Source organism: Drosophila tropicalis, unplaced genomic scaffold (genome assembly GCF_018151085.1).
Source record: "Drosophila tropicalis isolate 14030-0801.00 unplaced genomic scaffold, ASM1815108v1 contig_904, whole genome shotgun sequence".
NCBI lineage: Eukaryota > Metazoa > Arthropoda > Insecta > Diptera > Drosophilidae > Drosophila > Drosophila tropicalis.
Genome location: NW_027173404.1, coordinates 15,373 through 33,520, shown reverse-complemented (window position 1 = coordinate 33,520; position 18,148 = coordinate 15,373). Strand labels below are relative to the sequence as shown.

Sequence of the window (18,148 nt, the reverse complement as noted above, 5' to 3'; positions counted from 1 at the left end):
CACGGGCATTGACTTCGCAGGGCCGTTCGAGATCAAAAATTACACCGGGCGTGCGTGTCTCATAACTAAGGGTTATGTCTGCGTCTTTGTGTGTTTCAGCACGAAGGCAATCCATCTCGAGGCTACCTCCGACCTCACCACTGAAAGATTTCTTGCAGCCTTCTCTCGGTTTGTCGCACGGAGACAATGCCCACAGCGCATTTACTCCGACAACGGCAAAACCTTCGTAGGGGCCTCAAAGGCGCTCGAAAAAGACTTCCTGAACGCCACCAAGCTTGAAATAATGAAGGCATTTCCCCAGCACATTTTATCCTGGCAGTTCATTCCGCCAAGCGCGCCCCATATGGGAGGACTGTGGGAAGCAGGGGTCAAAAGTTTTAAGACCCTGTCTTAAGTCCTCGTCCACTGTCAAATACACCTTCGAGGAACTTTCCACTCTCCTGTGTAGGATCGAAGCGTGCCTAAACTCCAGGCCAATCTCTCCCATGAGCGAGGACCCAGAGGATCTGCTGGCCCTAAGCCCGGGACATTTCCTGATTGGAGGACCACTCTTATCCATTGCGGAACCGGAAATTCTGGTCGAGCCTATGTCGCTGATCAACCGATGGCAGCGACTAAAGGCAATCCAGCAGGCTTTCTGCCGCCGCTGGAAGAGTGAGTACCTCAAGGAGCTTCACAAACGGAACAAGTGGAAATCACCGACTCGCAGCATCCAGACCGGCGACCTCGTGATCGTGTCCGAAGATCATCTCCCCTCCAACGAGTGGCGCTTAGGGCGAATTGAGCGCACTCTGCCCGGGGCTGACGGTCTCGTCCGAGTGGCTGATGTCACCACCGCGCGTGGGTCTATCCGAAGACCCGTAGCGAAGCTCATTCTGTTGCAAGACAGCAGGAGTCCTGAGTCTAAAACCTTATCGTGACTCCCAATCCCTCTATGTTTCCTCCGAATGTCCTCGTCTCCGTGCATGTTGCTCGTTCCCGTGCATAGACTAATCCACTTCCCCATACGTAATTTCTTTCGTTACAGTTCGTTCAGCTCGCCCCTTCATAGCGACATGGCCCCCACGCGTCTGCCGCACCACCGCAGCAAACGAGCTCCACAGGGCACGAACGTGTACCGATGCCGGGTCTGTCGGGGGGTTCATGCACTCCGGCAGTGTCAGCGCTTCCTGAACCTCCGAGGGGAAAAGCGGCTTCGGGCGGTGCTCATCAATAAGTATTGTCCCAATTGCTTGGCACACGAGCATTCATCCGACGCGTGCCGGACTCGCCATGGTTGCCGACGATGCGGGCAAAGGCACCATACCCTGCTCCACATGGCCGACCAACCGCCGAGACAACGTGCCTCCGCCCGGCGTCGCAGCCAATCACCCCCCTCCGGGCGTGCTGCACCCCCGCTACAACCACGTTCCCGATCATCGTCGGACCGCTCCGCTTCCCCAGAAGGCGCACCCGAGATTTCTCTATTCTCCCTGCTCCACGCCAGGACGACGACTGTCCTGCCAACCGCAGTCCTCCGGTTGGGCAATGGCTCGAAATCCTTCGAGACCCGCGTCCTTCTCGATGCGTGTGCGGCTGAGAGCCGCATCAATCTCTCCTTTGCCCGGTCCCTGGGGTTAGCTGTGACCAAGGTCGGGGTCGACCAAGCCTGTACGGCCGTCCTCGAGTCGAGGTCCGACAAGACGTTCCGACGGAACGTTATATTCCGGGTCGAAGAGGACTTGCTCATCCGCACTCCCATCCGGGAAGTGGCGGCGCCGGTCCGAGAGAAGTTCGCCACCCTGATCCTGGCCGACCCCTATTTCTATCGGCCGGCGTCGGTATCCGTGGTGCTCAGGGCAGACCTCTATCCTGAGGTCATCCAACCAGGCTGTGTGCCCGGTCATAGCGGTACTCCCGCAGCCCAGAGCACCGTGTTCGGATGGGTCGTCTCCGGCTCCTGTGGGATCTAGGCGCTCCAGGACGCTGCCGTCCCCCATCCTTTATATGTCCAGGGTGGCAATTGCAACATGTTGCAAGGGGGGCGGTATGTTCACGCCACCGGGTGAACAGCAGTGAGCGGCGAAGAGCAGTGAGCGGTGAGGGAGTGAGGAGGGTTTTTTGATCCTCGGCATCTACGGTCACACCAGAAGGAGTGACTTGGTTTTTCCAATGGGCACCGCCATTTATTCTGGATCGAGCTTTTCACCCGAACACCCGTTCTTTTGCCATTTGTCAATTTTTTTAACCCGAACCATTTCGTGTGTGTCGGGCTCTCTGTGAATATTTAATAAAGCATAAGTTTATTTAACCGAAGTTTTCGCGCGTTTTTAATTCACCACCCGCTCACCATACCCAGAAGAAATTGGCACCCGCCAACTACTTGTATTTATTTGGATCCTTCCGCCCCTCCACGAACATACGTAAAAGCGTGTTTGTTAAACTTGGAATTAAGTCATTAACAGAATATTCGAAGACCCTTACAGGCATTGGTGGAAGTTATGTGATGACCTTTGGTAGTTTTAGCATAAATGTCAAGATGAAAGATGAAAGTCGAGTTTCATATCGTTCCTGATGAAGACATGGCATATGAGGCAATTTTGGGTAGAACCATATTAGATCACGTCGATTTGGTTGTTACCAAGAAAGGTACAAAGTTTGTGAGCATCAACAGAAAAGAATCACTGTGTAACGCAAATAAATCTTGTGCTGAGTTGTTTAAGGAATTTGAAAGTATGTGTATGCACAGTGCAGAACAGAATAAAGTGGAAATCAAGAGTGACTTGTCACATATCAGTGCAGAAATCGCTAGTGAAGTCAAAAAGTTGATTAAATGTTACAAACATATTAGAAATGCAAACACTCCTATAGAAATGAAGATTGTACTAACGGATGAGTTGCCAGTTTATCAGCATCCAAGGCGTCCAAGTTTTTCCGAATATGCTTCGCCTGTTGTACTTGTAACAAAGAAGAATGGGAAAAAGCGTCTGTGCTGCGATTACAGAAAGCTAAATGAGAAAGTGGTCCGAGATAATTTTCCTATGCCACAGATGGACACCGTATTAGAAAAACTTCAAAGCGCGTTAGTTTACACTACTCTAGATCCAACAAACTGGTTTTTCCATGTTCCTGTTGAGGAAAAATCTGAGAAGTACACAGCATTCGTAACTCAGAATGGTCAGTATGAATTCCTGTACGTACCATTCGGAATTTCCAACTCTCCAGCAGTTTTTACCAGATTTATAATGGCAGTAATGAGAGAATCAGTGAAGAATGGAGATGCAGTGGTGTATATGGATGATATAATTATACCAAGTGTCAGCGTGTATGATGGTCTAATTAAACTTAAAAGAGTGTTGAAGATAGCAGCGGAAAATGGGTTGAGAATAAATTGGGAGATATGTCAGATAGTGCAGAGTAAAGTAAATTTTTTGGGCTATATAGTTGAAAATGGAAGTATTAAGCCAAGTAAGGAGAAGACTGATGCCGTTTCAAGATTCCCGATCCCACATGATAAAAAGTCAGTTTAACGATTTTTATGGTTGACATCGTATTTCCGTAAATTTATCGAAGAATACGCAGTAACAGCTAAGCCCTTGACTGACATTTTGCGAAAGGACAACAAGTTTGAGTTTAAAGCATTGCAATTGGTGGCGTTTGAGCAATTGAAGTTAGCATTGCTCAGAGGTCCTGTTTTAATGGTATTCAATCCTAAGCTAGAGACTGAGATTCACACTGATGCCTCGAAATACGGTTTTGGAGCTGCGCTTTTACAGAAAGATTCAGAAGATGGTTTATTTCATCCGCTACAATATATGAGTCGAAAAACTAAACCTTGCGAAGAGAAGTATGATTCATATGAACTTAAGGTTTTAGCGGTTATTGGAGCATTAATAAAGTGGCGTATATATGTGTTAGGATTGAGATTTAAGATTGTCACAGATTGTAATGCGTTCACGATGACAATGAAAAAGAAAGAGGTTCCGTTGCGTGTAGCACGTTGGGCAATGTACCTACAAGATTTCGATTATCAGATTGAACATCGTCCAGGTTCAAAGATGCGGCATGTGGATGCCTTGAGCCGTTTATCTTGTTTTCTGCTAACTGACACTATAACTCATAAATTAAGGGAAGCACAGTTGTCAGATGATTGGACTAAATTGATTAGGAGCTTAGTTCAGGAGAAAGGATATGAAGATTTTTACATTGAAAACGAAATATTGTTAAAGGACCCCAATCGAGAACTTATTGTCGTTCCCCCGCAGATGGAAGAGCAAATAATACAGATTGCACACAAACAAGGACATTTTGGAGCTAGAAAGACTCAGGATATCGTAGAAAAATCGTATTATATTACAAAATTAAAAGAAAAGGTAGCCCGTGTTGTTGAGTGTTGCGTGGAATGTCTTATTGTTAATGCCAAGACCGGTAAAAAGGAAAGATATTTGATGCCAATAAGCAAAGGAGATCAACCATTGATGACATATCACATTGATCACGTTGGCCGATGGAGGTCACAACAAAGCGTTACAATCATATACTTGTTATTGTTGATGGGTTCTCTAAGTTTGTATGGTTGTATCCGACTCGTGGAATAGGAGTCGTGGAAGTACTTAGTTGTCTTAAGAAGCAGGCCATAATTTTTGGTAACCCGGTGAGAATAATTTCTGACAGGGGAGCAGCATTCACGTCCAATGCGTTTAAGGAATATTGTAACAGACAGCATTTACTGATAGCAACAGGTGTACCCCCTGGAAACGGCCAAGTAGAAAGGTTGCATAAGATAGGCAGCATAGGCCAGATTCTGAGCCTCACCGCCTTGCAGTGATCGACCGTAGCTATGCTCGTGTTCATAGTGCGGATGCTCTACAACCTCGTAGTTCTCTTTCTTTGATTCCAACAGGTTCTTCAATCCAATGATGCCTGAGAGTAGCAGAGCAATCTTGCCAATGACCAAAGCCTTGAATGAGATCAGTGCCAAGAAGCCAATAGCCAGAGGCAGCAGAGCGGCCATTTTCAGTTTGAAAAGCATCTACAGTGGCATCAAATACTTCTTCTTCTCCTTCTTCTTGCCGCGAGCTAGATAGATAGATGGATAGATAAATAGATTGATCAATAACAGGCTTAAGGGGGACTATAGGGAGGTAATACATGCATTTGCATGTATGACTTTCGCTTGATTACAGAGTTTGCTGTCCACTGTCCGCTCATTAGCAAATGGAGCACAAATAATTAAGCTAACCAGCTAACTGGCTAACTAAAAGGCAATTAACAACAGCAGCTAACAACAGCCGCAACAAGTTTGCCACTTGGACATGGACACTGTCAATGCACCGCTAAGAGATGCCTGGGAATCTGAATTGAAAACCAACTCTGCCTGACCTCAATGTATGTGACGCGAGAATTTAACAGTGAAAACAGGATTTAAGTACGGCATCTTGAACTGGTAAATACATTACTAACCCAAATTGGCAATATGCTAGCAAACCAGATCGGCAGCTGGCTATAATTTATGTGGGACCACAAATGCTATGTGCTACTCTATGTTTCTATCTGTATGCATGTATAAATATTTGCTCCCGTTCAACTTACACTCCTCCAAAGCACGTTGCATATCCTGGATGGAGTCCTTGGGGACCTTGAATTGCAATGTGTGTGTGCCAAAGAAGGGGGCAACACGCTCCACCAGCAAAGAATCGACCTCAGATTCCTGGGCTTCCACCTCTTGGCTTAACATCATTGAGAGATCGGCCTACAGGAATATCAATGGTTTTCACCAAGGCAATGCCCTCTGTCAGCCTCACATCTCCGTTTTCCGTATCAAAGTAGTGCAGGGCAAGTTCCCGTTTAAATATTATCATGTGACATCAGGAATGGCAGAGAGAAAGAGGGGCATTTACCTTCATGTACAACACAATCGATCGGTCGCCGCAATCCATGACCATTTTGAGGGCACTCGTCAATAGACTGTCTGCCTCGGAGGCAGCTACCGCCGTGGAGGCAATCAACGCGAAAAGACACACAAATTTTAACATGATTATAATTTTTTTTTTTTTTTGGTTTTGCACAAACATTAATGACACAACAGAGAGATGCGAGTGGTGGTATATTATCCTTTTAGATGTTTGCACTAGCTAAGAGTTCTTTTGGTTTGATATGTTTCACTTGATTGAGTGGCACTGCGCTCGATTGGCTTGTTCGATCTTTCGGTCAGATGGCAACCGGTAAACTGTGAATAGAAGACTCCCGCGGATCGAGTTTTATTCCCCGCCAGCAGAGCAACGACAGCAGCAGAGACAGCAGCGATGACGCAAACATTCAAAATAAAATTTAAAAAAAAAGTAATCGGCATTGACGATGCGGCACGATGCGAGTGGTTCGCACTCTCCCACCAATACCCCCACCAGAATTGAAACAGTAGCCAAGATTAGAATTTAAATAAACAACGGACCACTACATCATTAATACACTAAAAATCGGCAAAGGACTGTTAGAGCAATTTAGCCGCTGCTATCATGAAAATCAATTCAAATATTCTACTTCTATGTATAGAATGTATGTGTTTGTGTATGCGGTTTCCATTATTATTTGGCAAAAAGGTTTGCCATTTCGGCATTTCTTTACTGAATCTACAGGAATTGTCCTTGGTTATTTGTAGTTCTACATTACGATTATGTTAATTTTTGACATTTTAAAATATGTTAAAAAAACCCAAACAATAGTCTCACATGTATTCATATTTTACTACGTTAACTTAAAATACTATTTTATCCATTGTATCTTCATCAGCGGCTGCCACGAACAGTCGTCCATTGAACTCCGTTACGGGAGCCTCTTTATTAAATGAGAGGTATGCAAACTTCTAGAATCATGGAAAATGCCGAAGAAATCTTCAAGAAGATGGCAACAATCCTTCGCACAATCTGAAGAAGATACCACCTCCTCAAACGGCCTGTTTTCCGGAAATATATCCATATATTTTTTAATTTTTTTTTCTTTTTTTTTTTTTTGGGAAAAAGAAATTAACAAATTTTAAACATGATATTTATATTGTTTCTTTTTTTTTTTTTTTTTTTGAATGGGCTGCCTTTAACAAGCTGTAGGAATAATAAAGATACAAATTTTGTTGCTGCCAAAAATAAAAAAAAAAAAAAATTGTTTCGATTTTATAGGTTTTTTTACGTTTTTTTTTTCTTCTTACAATCCACAATGTGACAGAGAAAATTCGAAGGCATAGCGGATGATAGTAATTGAAGATAAATTCCAATCAAACCTGATTTAGCTCATCGCCAGAACAATGCCACGCCAAAATACAAAATACACTATATTTTCGAACAGGGTTCCACTTTTATTTCAGAATTTGTATACAGTTAAAAAAATATTTATAATTTTATATCAAAATATATTATTTCTCTTTACTTGCAGCAACTATGGTCAAAACAGTAATAGAATTATATAGTAATACTATATTTAATTAAAATATATTATTTGATTGCTTGCCCAGTTTGTGGACAAAACTGAAATGTTATTTTAAAGAAATGGAACTTCAAACGATGACATCTGCTCCTTATAAACTCGACACTTGCAGCGTCCATCCAAATAGTAACTTCATCATTTCGACAAATTTTGGTTATATTTTTTTCACACATGGATCTAATTCATCCTTGCTTAACACAGCCCACTTGTCGGTATCCAAGCTAATATTTTGTTTTTCTAGAAGGTCGAATATTTATTCGAAATAATAGTGGACTTGTGGAATCACCGCTATAGCCTGTGATAGGCGCCAAAAAATCAATTAGTCCAACTGCCTCAAAACTCTCCAAAGAGCAAAGGGTTTGTAATACCTATTCCATCGTGTTGTCATCGGCAGCTGCAATGTAGAGCCTTCCAGCGAATACCAGGACTGGGGTTTTTTTGTTGAACGTCAGACGTCGCACTTTCCCATAGTCCGCAAACCGCGGAAAAAATTTTCGGAGCAAGTGGCAATAATTTCGATCCGTACAGGCGGCTGTTACAACAATTACATATTGCCTGTTTTCAGGCAAAATGTTTTTTTATGGTGGTTTTACATTTTCCTGACACATTGTGATTTCATTTTCCACTTCAGACGATGGAGCTCTGGGCTTTATCTCGCATCTGACCAAACTGCAAGCTTCGCGCAACGAGTCTGATGCGCCTTGATTTATTGCCACTTTTTGGCTAAGTTTGCAAAATTTGTAATATTCATTTATATCGAATTTATCCTACACATACCTATCTGAAGCCGGATCTCCACTTTCCAAAGACTCTTTTTAACCAAAAATGAGATAATTTCTGACGAATTCACATCAGCATCATCTTTAAAACCTAAAAAGACTTCTTTTTCTACACGGAACCAAAATTCTCGAGATCAGCCATTTCAAATCGGCATCCGAAATTGTTCACTTTGATATCAGCATCATCTGTAGCTTCTTCTTTGCAGATTTCCGCCAATAGTTATTTTCAAAAAAATTTTTTTTTTTGATTGTTTGGAATATTACTTGAACTGTGTGTTTGTTACCAGAAAGATTTTCAAAATTTCACCAAACCCAGGCATTCTTAGATCTCAAGTTTTTGTAATTATTTCTGTCGTAGATAAATTCGAAATTGAACTACCCAAACAGTAGGCAAGTGGTTCTACAATCTAAAAAATCCTAGTTTGTATACCCTTGCAGTCCTTGGTAATAATAATTTTACATGTTCAAAATTTGTTTTCTGCAATTCATCAATCAATCATCAATTCATCAATATACAAACAAAACAATTTTACTCTCATATTATCACATATGTAAATTTCATAGCATACTGGATTTTTTTGAAAATGTTTCTTGTAGTTCTAGAGCTATATGATATAGTGGTGCGATCCTTATGGTTTTCATACTTTATTTTTGCCGGGTAATAAAAACCCCCGAAAAAAATTTCAGCCCGATAGCTCTTAACGGCTTAACGGCTGAGTAAAACGCGTACGCACAGACGGACGGACAGACGGATATGGCTATATCAACTCAGCTTCTCACGCTGATCAAGAATATATATACTTAATGGGGTCGGAAACGTCTCCTTCTGTGCGCTACAAACATCTGATCAATTTTATAATACCCTCTGCAAGGGTATAAAAAGTAGACAAAATTTAAAAAAGCTCTATGGTAAAAAACTGTTTCCATCCAGTTATGTTACGTCAATGGAAATATCTCTTATATATATATATATACATATGATCCCATTTAGCATTCGTATCAGGTAAATCATTCAACTAACCACTGAAAGGCAAATTAAGTGCAAATATCAAAGTGATAAATACTAAACTATTGGGGCTATGGCGAAAAGGGCAAATATAAATGACCTATTTGTGCTTACTCACTACATTGCTGGACCCGGGTAACAGAGGAAGAAGGAGGCCTAGCCAATGATGCCAATTGTTTACAGTTGATGTGTGTGTGTGTGATGGCCAAGTCCAAGTACAAGTTACAACACAACGAAGACGACGACGCCGACTCGGATGGCGACGCTGCCAAAAAAAGGCAGCCACAAACGAAGTGAACAAATTCACTTAACAAACAAGTTGACTTTATTTTGTTGTTATACCCGTTTGCAATTGTTGTTTTCTAGATTCATGTGCTGCGACGTCTGCCTTAGCTTTCTGTGTGTGTGTGAGAGTCGGCAGACTTTTTCGCGTCTTGTGGACGGTATTGTTTATGTTGTTGGTAGCTTGCGCAGTCTCAGTCGCAGCAGCAGCAGGAGAGTCAAGTTTTATTTCATTTACTTTTAAATTGTTTTGTAATGCGTACCGACAGCGCAGTCGTTGGCAGCTGCAAGACATATAAAAGGCTAGACATCTGGAGACGCATACAAAAAATTCATCTCAACGGGGCTCGAGAGCCCAACAGCAGCAGCAGCAGCAAATTATTAGCCCTCAAGGATTAAATCGCGTCGCGTATTCTCAACCGAAAATGAAACTGTTTGCCATTGCTTTTTTTTACAACAGAGAAAAAGAGCTAAAGTTACCAGAAGCAGATAGAACGAGTCTAGGTGCCTCAGAGAAAGCAGGTGCCTCTCTCTTACCCAAAGCAGCAGCAGCAGAGTGAAAGAGACAGAAGAGTAAAGCACAAGGGGCCATATAAGCGCAAGCATGTGTACTGCAAGAGGCAGTCAGTGTTTGGAACAGCAAGATAACATCGAGGAAAAAAAATTGCTTTGGATCATCAATAGGACTACCATTCAATACAAGGATTCACAACGGAAGGATCAACAAGGACATAGGACAAGGACATTCACCGCTAAGGTGAACTAAGCTTCAAGGATACCGCAGCACCCAAGGAGATTAATGCAAAGGACATCAGGAAATTCGGCAGCAAGGACCATTACTTTCCCAAGTATATTCTAAACATTAATCGGAGTAAGCGCTTATTTTCTTTGGGAAACATCGAGGGAGATTTAATCACTTCTCCAATAACTATATTCTATATTCAAGGATTTTCCCAAACCGTATCTAATCTATCTACAGGCAAGATCTTTCTTATATATTCGAACCATTGCAAAGATTTTGTTCAAAATATTTAAACCGAAAACCACCTCGAAAGTTTCCCTCGAGGCGATAATTCTCATTTACGCGTCACCATTACTTACTTTTCTTTGAACAAACATATATATTTTAATATTTTCTGACCCCTCCCCGGCAGAATTTATTAAAAATTAAATAAAATATATATACGCATTGGTCAACTTGCACATCCATGTCATAGTCTATCGGTTTACCATAGCCATCTTTACCTAGTATCGCGTAGCCTACTGGGCGAACTCCGATATCCTTTGGCTGCTTATCGCTTATATTACGACCCTGAGTCCTTACTAATATACTAGCAATGGGCGTTCATTGGATAAACCATCGTAGCAAAGCCGTGTTGGAAGTCCTTTGTGACGAGTTCGGAATAGAGAATAGTGGAGGACATAAGAAATCGTTTCCGCGAGTTCGCCTCAAGGGACGATCATCATCCTGAGGTATTGAGTCGACTTGCCAAAATCGAAGCCCAATTTAGTGCCGGGGACAAGAAATTAGATGTAAAACCACAGTCTAGAGCACTGTCGCCTACTCCCGAAGGAATTGTTTCTCAACTACCGGTGCCACAAGACACTAACTATCGTTCTGAATCGCTTTCTGGTTCTCGTTCCGGTTCTGCGACATCTTTTCGTATGCCAGGAAATTAGGGCTTATCGGAAAATGGGGAAAAACGAAAATTTCCAAGAATATTTCTTCCTGATGAACGAGGAAGTATCGAAGAATCTGCATTGATTCAGTATGTTATTAATGGTATTGGAGACTTTGGTAGGGACAAGTCAACGTTGACGTTAAAAGACTTCAAAGACAAATTTAAATCCGCCGAAATAATGCGAGAGAAATCTAAGAGTGATAAAAAAAAAATGTTCTATGATTTAACAAAAAAATCCAGAAAAGTGAACGTAACTCCCACCCAATGCAAAGGTACAGCCGCTTCTTGTGAAAGTAAAAACCAAGTTAAAAAGGGTTTTGAATGCAACATATTTGGCCAAATTGGCAGAGTGTCCCAAGAAACCGGAAAAACGCAAAGTGAGTAATACACGAAAACTAAACACATCAATCTCACGTATGTATAAAGAGATAATAATCGACCGTTTAAAGATAAATGCTTTGATTGACACTGGAAGTAAATACAATCTTATGTCCGAAACGACTTATAAAAAGAATACAACAGCCAAAGTAATGTGAGTGCAACATATTATTAATCGGGATTGGTAGTAGCGACGCGGTCAAAGCCATGGGTTCAATCAAACAACCATTCGTAATTGACGGACAAGAATTGAAATCAGTATTTTTAGTAATTAATCCACAATTTCTTGAAAGTAAAAATAAATCATGAAGAATGTATGATATAGGCACCCGATCTTCATTAAATTCGTCACAGTCATTAACAGATACATTAAAATAACAAATGTTTAAATGTAATGTAAACACCTATTTATTTTCTGAACAATAAGATGTATTTTTTTCTTCGTTGGCGGAAGAAGAGAGCGAAAACTTTCAGTGAGGCACCAGGCCGATATTTGCCATAGGTGACTTAGTACTAACAAAGGATACTTAAATACTAACAATCGAGACTTAGAAATACTGACCGCGATATATGGTAGATAGCAAAAATTAATCGAACAGAACTTAAATAAATGACATCTTACAACTCGGCCGTACTGACGAAGGATCGACCTCGATCCCAGTGGCTAACAAGGGGGTAAACAATAACATCACTGGCCAGTTGTCAGATGAAGAGCAGGAGTAATAACGGATGTACCAGTGGCTCGAATCGCCACCGACTGTACAGTGAGCCGGGCAGCCGTACACTCGGAGGCGGCAGCCGAGACAGCAGCGGGACTGCAGGGGCCGGCATGGAAGCGGCGGGTACAGCAGCAGCGGGCACAGCAGCAGCTGGTCTTGCAGCGGCTAGCCTGGAAGCGGTGGATATGTAAGCTGAGGGTACTGCAGCGGCGGCCACAGCAGAGGTGGGTGCGGCAGAGGCGGGTACAGCAGCGGCGGGCACAGCGCCAACAGGTACTGCAGCAGCTGGCACAGCAATAGCAGGCATTGCATCGGCGGACACAGCAGAGGCGGGTGCGGCGGGCACAGGGGCAACAGGTACTGCAGCTGCGGGCACAGCAGCGTCGGACATGGCAGCGGCGAACATGGCAGCAACGCACAGTGGGGCCTTCTGGCATTTAGCATTGCAAAAATCAAAGCGTCTAAACCAATTAAGCGATTTCAAAAAAAAATATCAAAGAATAAATTCGGCACCGAAGTAAACCCTGCAGTCCTGACAATAATAATTTCACATGTTCAAAATTGTTTGCAACCAATTCATTAATATACAAACAAAACAATACCCAACTATGTACAATTGTTCTTCTCCCCTCATTCCCAAGACACGCAACACATACAGTTTAGTAGCGTTGCGCGGTATGCATGTGCCGTGATTGATGATGACGTAGTAGGCAGCAAGCAGAGCGCCGGCAGCGATGAACCGATTTATATAGACGTAACTTGTGTTCTATTTATCCGATCAGGGTCAAATTTGGGATCTGAGATTTTATATCAAATTCATTATATTGGTAAATTTCATGGGGATACCCAATTTTGCAAAAATTTTGTCCAGAGCTATATGATAAGTAGTCCGATCCCAAAGATTTCAACTTTATCTCACCCGTAAAAAAAAAATTTCATCCCGATAGCTCTTAAGATGGCTGAGTAAAACGCGTACACCGACGGACAGACGGACAGACGGACAACGGACAGACGGACATGGCTATACGACAGCTTCTCATGCGATCAAGAATATAATACTTTAGGGTCGAAACGTCCCTTCGTGCGTTACAAACATCGACCAATTTATAATACCCTCTGCAAGGGTATAAAAAGCATATAATAAAGAATACCTTAAGCTTCAAAATGAATGTTTGTCAAAAGTGCTAGGTGTTCGTGGTGCTGTAATATTCAAGGTCAAAGTCAGAAAATATTTCCAAGCATGTTTTTCCTTTAAAAATGGATCGAAACCCGGTTTTTTTCAATCACAAATGGATTTTTTTATTGTTTTAGACGACTATGTAACATTTTTTTATGTTTTAATTTGATTTTTTAACATAATTACAAAAAAAAAAAAAAAATTTTTTTTTTTTTTTTTTTAGGTTAATTTTGAAAATTTGCTATTGATGGCTGATTTTCTTCAAAATAATTTTCAATATTTACATCAGTATCTAATAAACTCAACATTTCGGGACTATAGTTGCTATTTTCCAAATACTTTCGTGATCGCACGTGTCTCAGTGATGCAATAAATGGGTCCGAAGAGGCTGCTAGCATGTTAAAAAGGTCTTCATTTTGTCTAACACGATAAGTTTTTAATGTATTAGTGCATCTGAACCTTTTGTAGTCCTTGTTTTTACATTCCTGTGCTTCTTCGGATAGCTCTCCAAGTGGTAAACACTGATATTCTATTAAATCCTTTCCGTGAGCCAAAATCCTATGTACCGTTGGGGTAAGCTTTTTTTGCGGATACAATTTACTCAAAAGATGAGCAGTCTTTGAAGTATATTCGGCAAATTTTTCACCATTTACCGTTTCCTTGCAATTTATAATATTCAAGATAACAGCCAACCTTTTAATGATCCCTTGACTAACACCTGTTATAAAAGATGTCACTTCATAATTTTCAAAAAATCTTCTTGAAGTATTTCCAACATTCGTATTTCCGTATCCGTACTTTGGGCAGTCAACTTTCAGTCACAGCTTGCGAGAGAATTCAGCTTGTATAATCTCCTTCCTGCTCTGAATATCCTCACAAGATGTTTTATCCGTTTTTGTTTCTCCTGACCGAGGAATTAATTAATTAACAATTTATCATTGTAGAAAGGTAAACAGGTAGTATTTGCAAAACAGCATTATGCAATGTTATCATTTAAATACAAAGAAGCTACAGGCCAATACGCATGCGCTCTTCTTCTTCCTTATACCTGCAGCGCATTTTTTAGCCGAGGTTGCCTTAGTTTTATGGCTTACGCATCGCTGTCGCAGGTCTCCGCATATTGGGACTATATACATCTGATAGGTAAATATTTCACCTACCTAGTATGTAGTCCGGTATTGATACTCGTTGAGTCTTGCTAGTTTTATTCCATCAAAGTTCAAAAAATAACTATTTAAGTAATTATTAAATATAATTATCATACTTTTCAGATAAAACCAAAATATCCAAGATCGATTGTTGAAATCGCCCAATATTCAGTTTTAAAGTTGCGATTTTTTTTTAAAATTATCATTTTTTCCTTTTCACTTTGTCTCAACTTTGGGCGCCTCTAGCACCCATGAATCTCAACCGATTTCAAAAATTTTTCGGATTCATAATCTCTGAAGTATTTCCTATCGATTGCGTATATCATTTTTGCCAAACGCGATCATGAAAAAACGTATTTTTGCAACGCTATCCGAGCAGAGGCCCAACTGTGCAACGTGCACAGTAGCGGCAGACATGGCAGCGGCTGGCACAGCAGCCATTACAGCGACGGGTGCGGAGGCGGCGGGCACAGCGGTGGTGGGCACGGCTGTAGTGGCAGGCACAGCAGTGGGTACGGCGGCAGCGGGTATGGCGGCAGCGGGTACAGCGGTGGGGGCACGGCTGCAGCAGCAGGCACAGCAGTGGTAGCGGCGGCAGCGGGTAAGCGGAAATAGGTATGCACCAGTGGGTATGACGGCCGCGGCCGGCACAGCAGTGGGCACGTCATCAGCGGCCGGCACAGTGGCAACAGATACTGCGGCGCCAGGCACAGCGGTGGGCGCGTCAGCAGCGGCTACAGCAGCGGACGGCATAGTGGCAACCGGTACTGCAGCGGCAGGCACAGGTGGGCAGGTGAGCAGCGGGCACAGCAGCGGCGGCCACAATGGCAATGGCAGGCACAGCAGTGGGTGCGACATAAGTGGAGGCGGCCACCTTAGACGCGGAGCGTGTGGCCTGCCTTGTCCCGAAATATGTATCCATTCGGTTAAAAATCCCACTTCTGAGTTATAAAGTCCTATTTATTTTATAAAAATGATAGTGATTAGTGTTGATGACAAAGATTTAATTTTTAAGTTTTCCATCTAGTGCGTCTGTCTTGTTTGAACGGCACCGAAAGAAGAGAGCGAAAACTTTCAGTGCGGCACCAGGCCGATACCGATATTTTCCATAGGCGACTTAATACTAACAAACAATAGAGACGTAGAAATACTGACCGCGATATATGGTAGATAGCAAAAATTAATCGAAGAGAACTTAAATAAATGACATTTTACAGTAACGAAGTTATTTAAAAAAGTCACTGTTTGCGAGCGATCGTTCCTATGGGAGCTATATGATATAGTCACCCGATCTTGATTAAATTTGGCACAGTAGTTTATAATAAACTCCCTAATATTAAGTTTCACGATAATAGCACAGAAAATAACGAAGTTATTGAGAAAAGTCACTGTTCGTGACTTTGGCGTTTGTATGGGAGCTATATGATATAGTGGTTCGATCCGGCTGAATCCGAGATATCCAACCCCTGCAGTATATACGTGCGAAATTTCAGCTCCGTAGCTCTTACGGTCTAGGAGGTGTCGGACGGACATGTGTCGTCGTCGGAGATGCTTCGTTCTATGCGTTGCACACTTCTGACCAAAATTAATATACCCTTTTTTCAAGGGTATAAAAACTGCGGAGTTGAATTTTAGGCTTTCCTTGAATACTTTGTAGTCCAGCACGCCAACTTATATCAAATCTAACAAGCCAATAGAATAGATTGAAAATATATCGCAGCTGATTATCTTGAAAGAAAACTTTAATGTTGAAGATATTACAATGTGTTAAGCGGGGATAGACAACTAAGCACAGACAACTAATCAATAAAAAGACTTTATAAATTTTAATAGACTATGATTTAATCTGATACAAATATTCGAAATAAGTAAATGAGCTTTAATGATATAAGCATAACATTGTTATTGTTGATTTTAGCGATCTTTTAATTATATATGACATGCTTTGCCGGCTCGAGGTCAATTCGTTGGATAAATGTTGTGATGGTATGGTAGCGCTGTAAGGCCCGACCTATCCTAGAGCAGCTGATCGACGAGGTAGCAAGAAGAGCAGAGAAAGCGATGTGGCAACGGCGAAAACGAGGAGAGAGTAGAGAACGACGAACGAGGAACGAGGAACGACGTGTGTGTGTAGACGAAGCAAGAGCATTTCATCAAATCACTTAAATTTGTTAGAAACCAATTTTGTAATCTTTCTTAAATATAATAACTTACCAAATAAATAAATAACATAATATTAAATTTAATTCTTGTGAGCGAAAATCCCACAAATTTGGGGGGCTCAACCTAACTTAATCTAAGAAATATACAGAGGGGCCCCACATGGGCGTAGTTTAAGCCGCAATGGAAATGTGACTCGAGTACTTCACAGGGTCCAGCCCTGGGTACGGCAGGACGAACATCTCCTCCCGGAAAACTCACTCTGCCGGCCAGACGAGGGGCTCCGTTTGGTGAAGCGGGGGTGTGACCATATTTTGTCGATATTGTCCGAGTGCCATATCTGGGGGCACACGGGCACCGGGACTGACCCAAAGAACGTAGCTGCGGCCGAGACGATCGTCTCTTCCGGGCAGGCTTGCCCCACCGGGTCGGTGGATATCGTCGGTTCCTCTATATGAATGGGGCCGGAGTCCGAGGGTCCAATATCTTGTGCCAAGGAGGAGGTTGACCACCGACAGGAACACGGCGCGCCCCGGTCGGGGAGAATCGTTGGGTAGGGATGTCTGTCGGTGCCAACTCTACGCGGCAAAGCCGGACAGGGTCTTCCGGTGCACTATCGCCTGTGGGAGGGACGGGCATGACAGGGCCGAGTTCCCTTCCCATACGGCTATCATTTCTTCGACGATCCGGGCTATATCTGCCGCGCGATCGCCGTCGTCTTCTCCTTGCTGTGACATACTGTGAAATATAAAGTGCGATAAACCTACCCTGCATTCTGAGTGTACTAACGGGGCCCTATGAGTGCGGTTTACAAAAATGCTATGATTAGAACTAAGATACAATGGTTTTAGACAATTCTTGCCTAGCATCGGCGCGAAGAACCCCTCTTTAGAATGGAGGGGGACGTTGTGCAGCGCACCCACCAACAAGTGGTCCCCCTTGAAAGATCTTTAATCAGTGGCCTCGTGCGGGCCGTGGGAACGCGGTGTATCGAGGCCGATGTCGTCAGAAGGACCAAGTTCTGGTGGTTCGCTGTCGCCACTATTGAAAGCCTTTAAGTCAGCCAGACCGGCGGTACGTCGTTCACGCCCCTGGGTTTCTTGTAGTCTAACGACGTTGCTGGAAAGAAACTTGATTATTTTATACATTGGCATTGAACCCTTGGCATTAGACAGCACATGTTGCTTGAGCATGACCATGCTCACGATGTTTGGACGCCAGTCGCGTCGCCTCAGGTCGTATTATTTCTTTTGATTCTGGGTCGCGTTCAGTTGATTCCCATGTACGAGCTTGAAAATATCATCCATTCGTCGGGTGCGCTCTTCAGGGCTAAGGGGTTCGTTACCGGCGACATCCGTTACT

General features: G+C 42.7%; 1 protein-coding gene and 1 pseudogene across 1 annotated transcript; both read right to left on the bottom strand.

Moving 5' to 3' along the window:
• Nucleotides 1-4,705: 4,705 nt before the first annotated feature.
• Nucleotides 4,706-6,014, bottom strand: LOC137586119 (uncharacterized; annotated as a pseudogene).
• A 6,270-nt stretch (nucleotides 6,015-12,284) lies between these two features.
• On the bottom strand, nucleotides 12,285-15,484 carry LOC137586118 (antifreeze protein Maxi-like). Its single transcript, XM_068302124.1, has 2 exons — nucleotides 15,029-15,484; nucleotides 12,285-12,731 (listed from the first exon to the last, which is right to left on the bottom strand). Exons 1-2 carry the CDS (start codon nucleotides 15,482-15,484, stop codon nucleotides 12,285-12,287), a joined length of 903 nt encoding a protein of 300 aa, XP_068158225.1.
• Between the last annotated feature and the right edge of the window lie 2,664 nt (nucleotides 15,485-18,148).

Bases quoted from the DNA above. Each gene is read 5' to 3' on its own strand.
- LOC137586118 (XM_068302124.1), bottom strand. From the start codon at position 15,484: ATGTCGCACCCACTGCTGTGCCTGCCATTGCCATTGTGGCCGCCGCTG. The intron at 12,732-15,028 runs GTGCACGTTGCA...GCTAAATGCCAG, and splicing joins CTGCCATGTCTGCCGCTACT to AAGGCCCCACTGTGCGTTGC.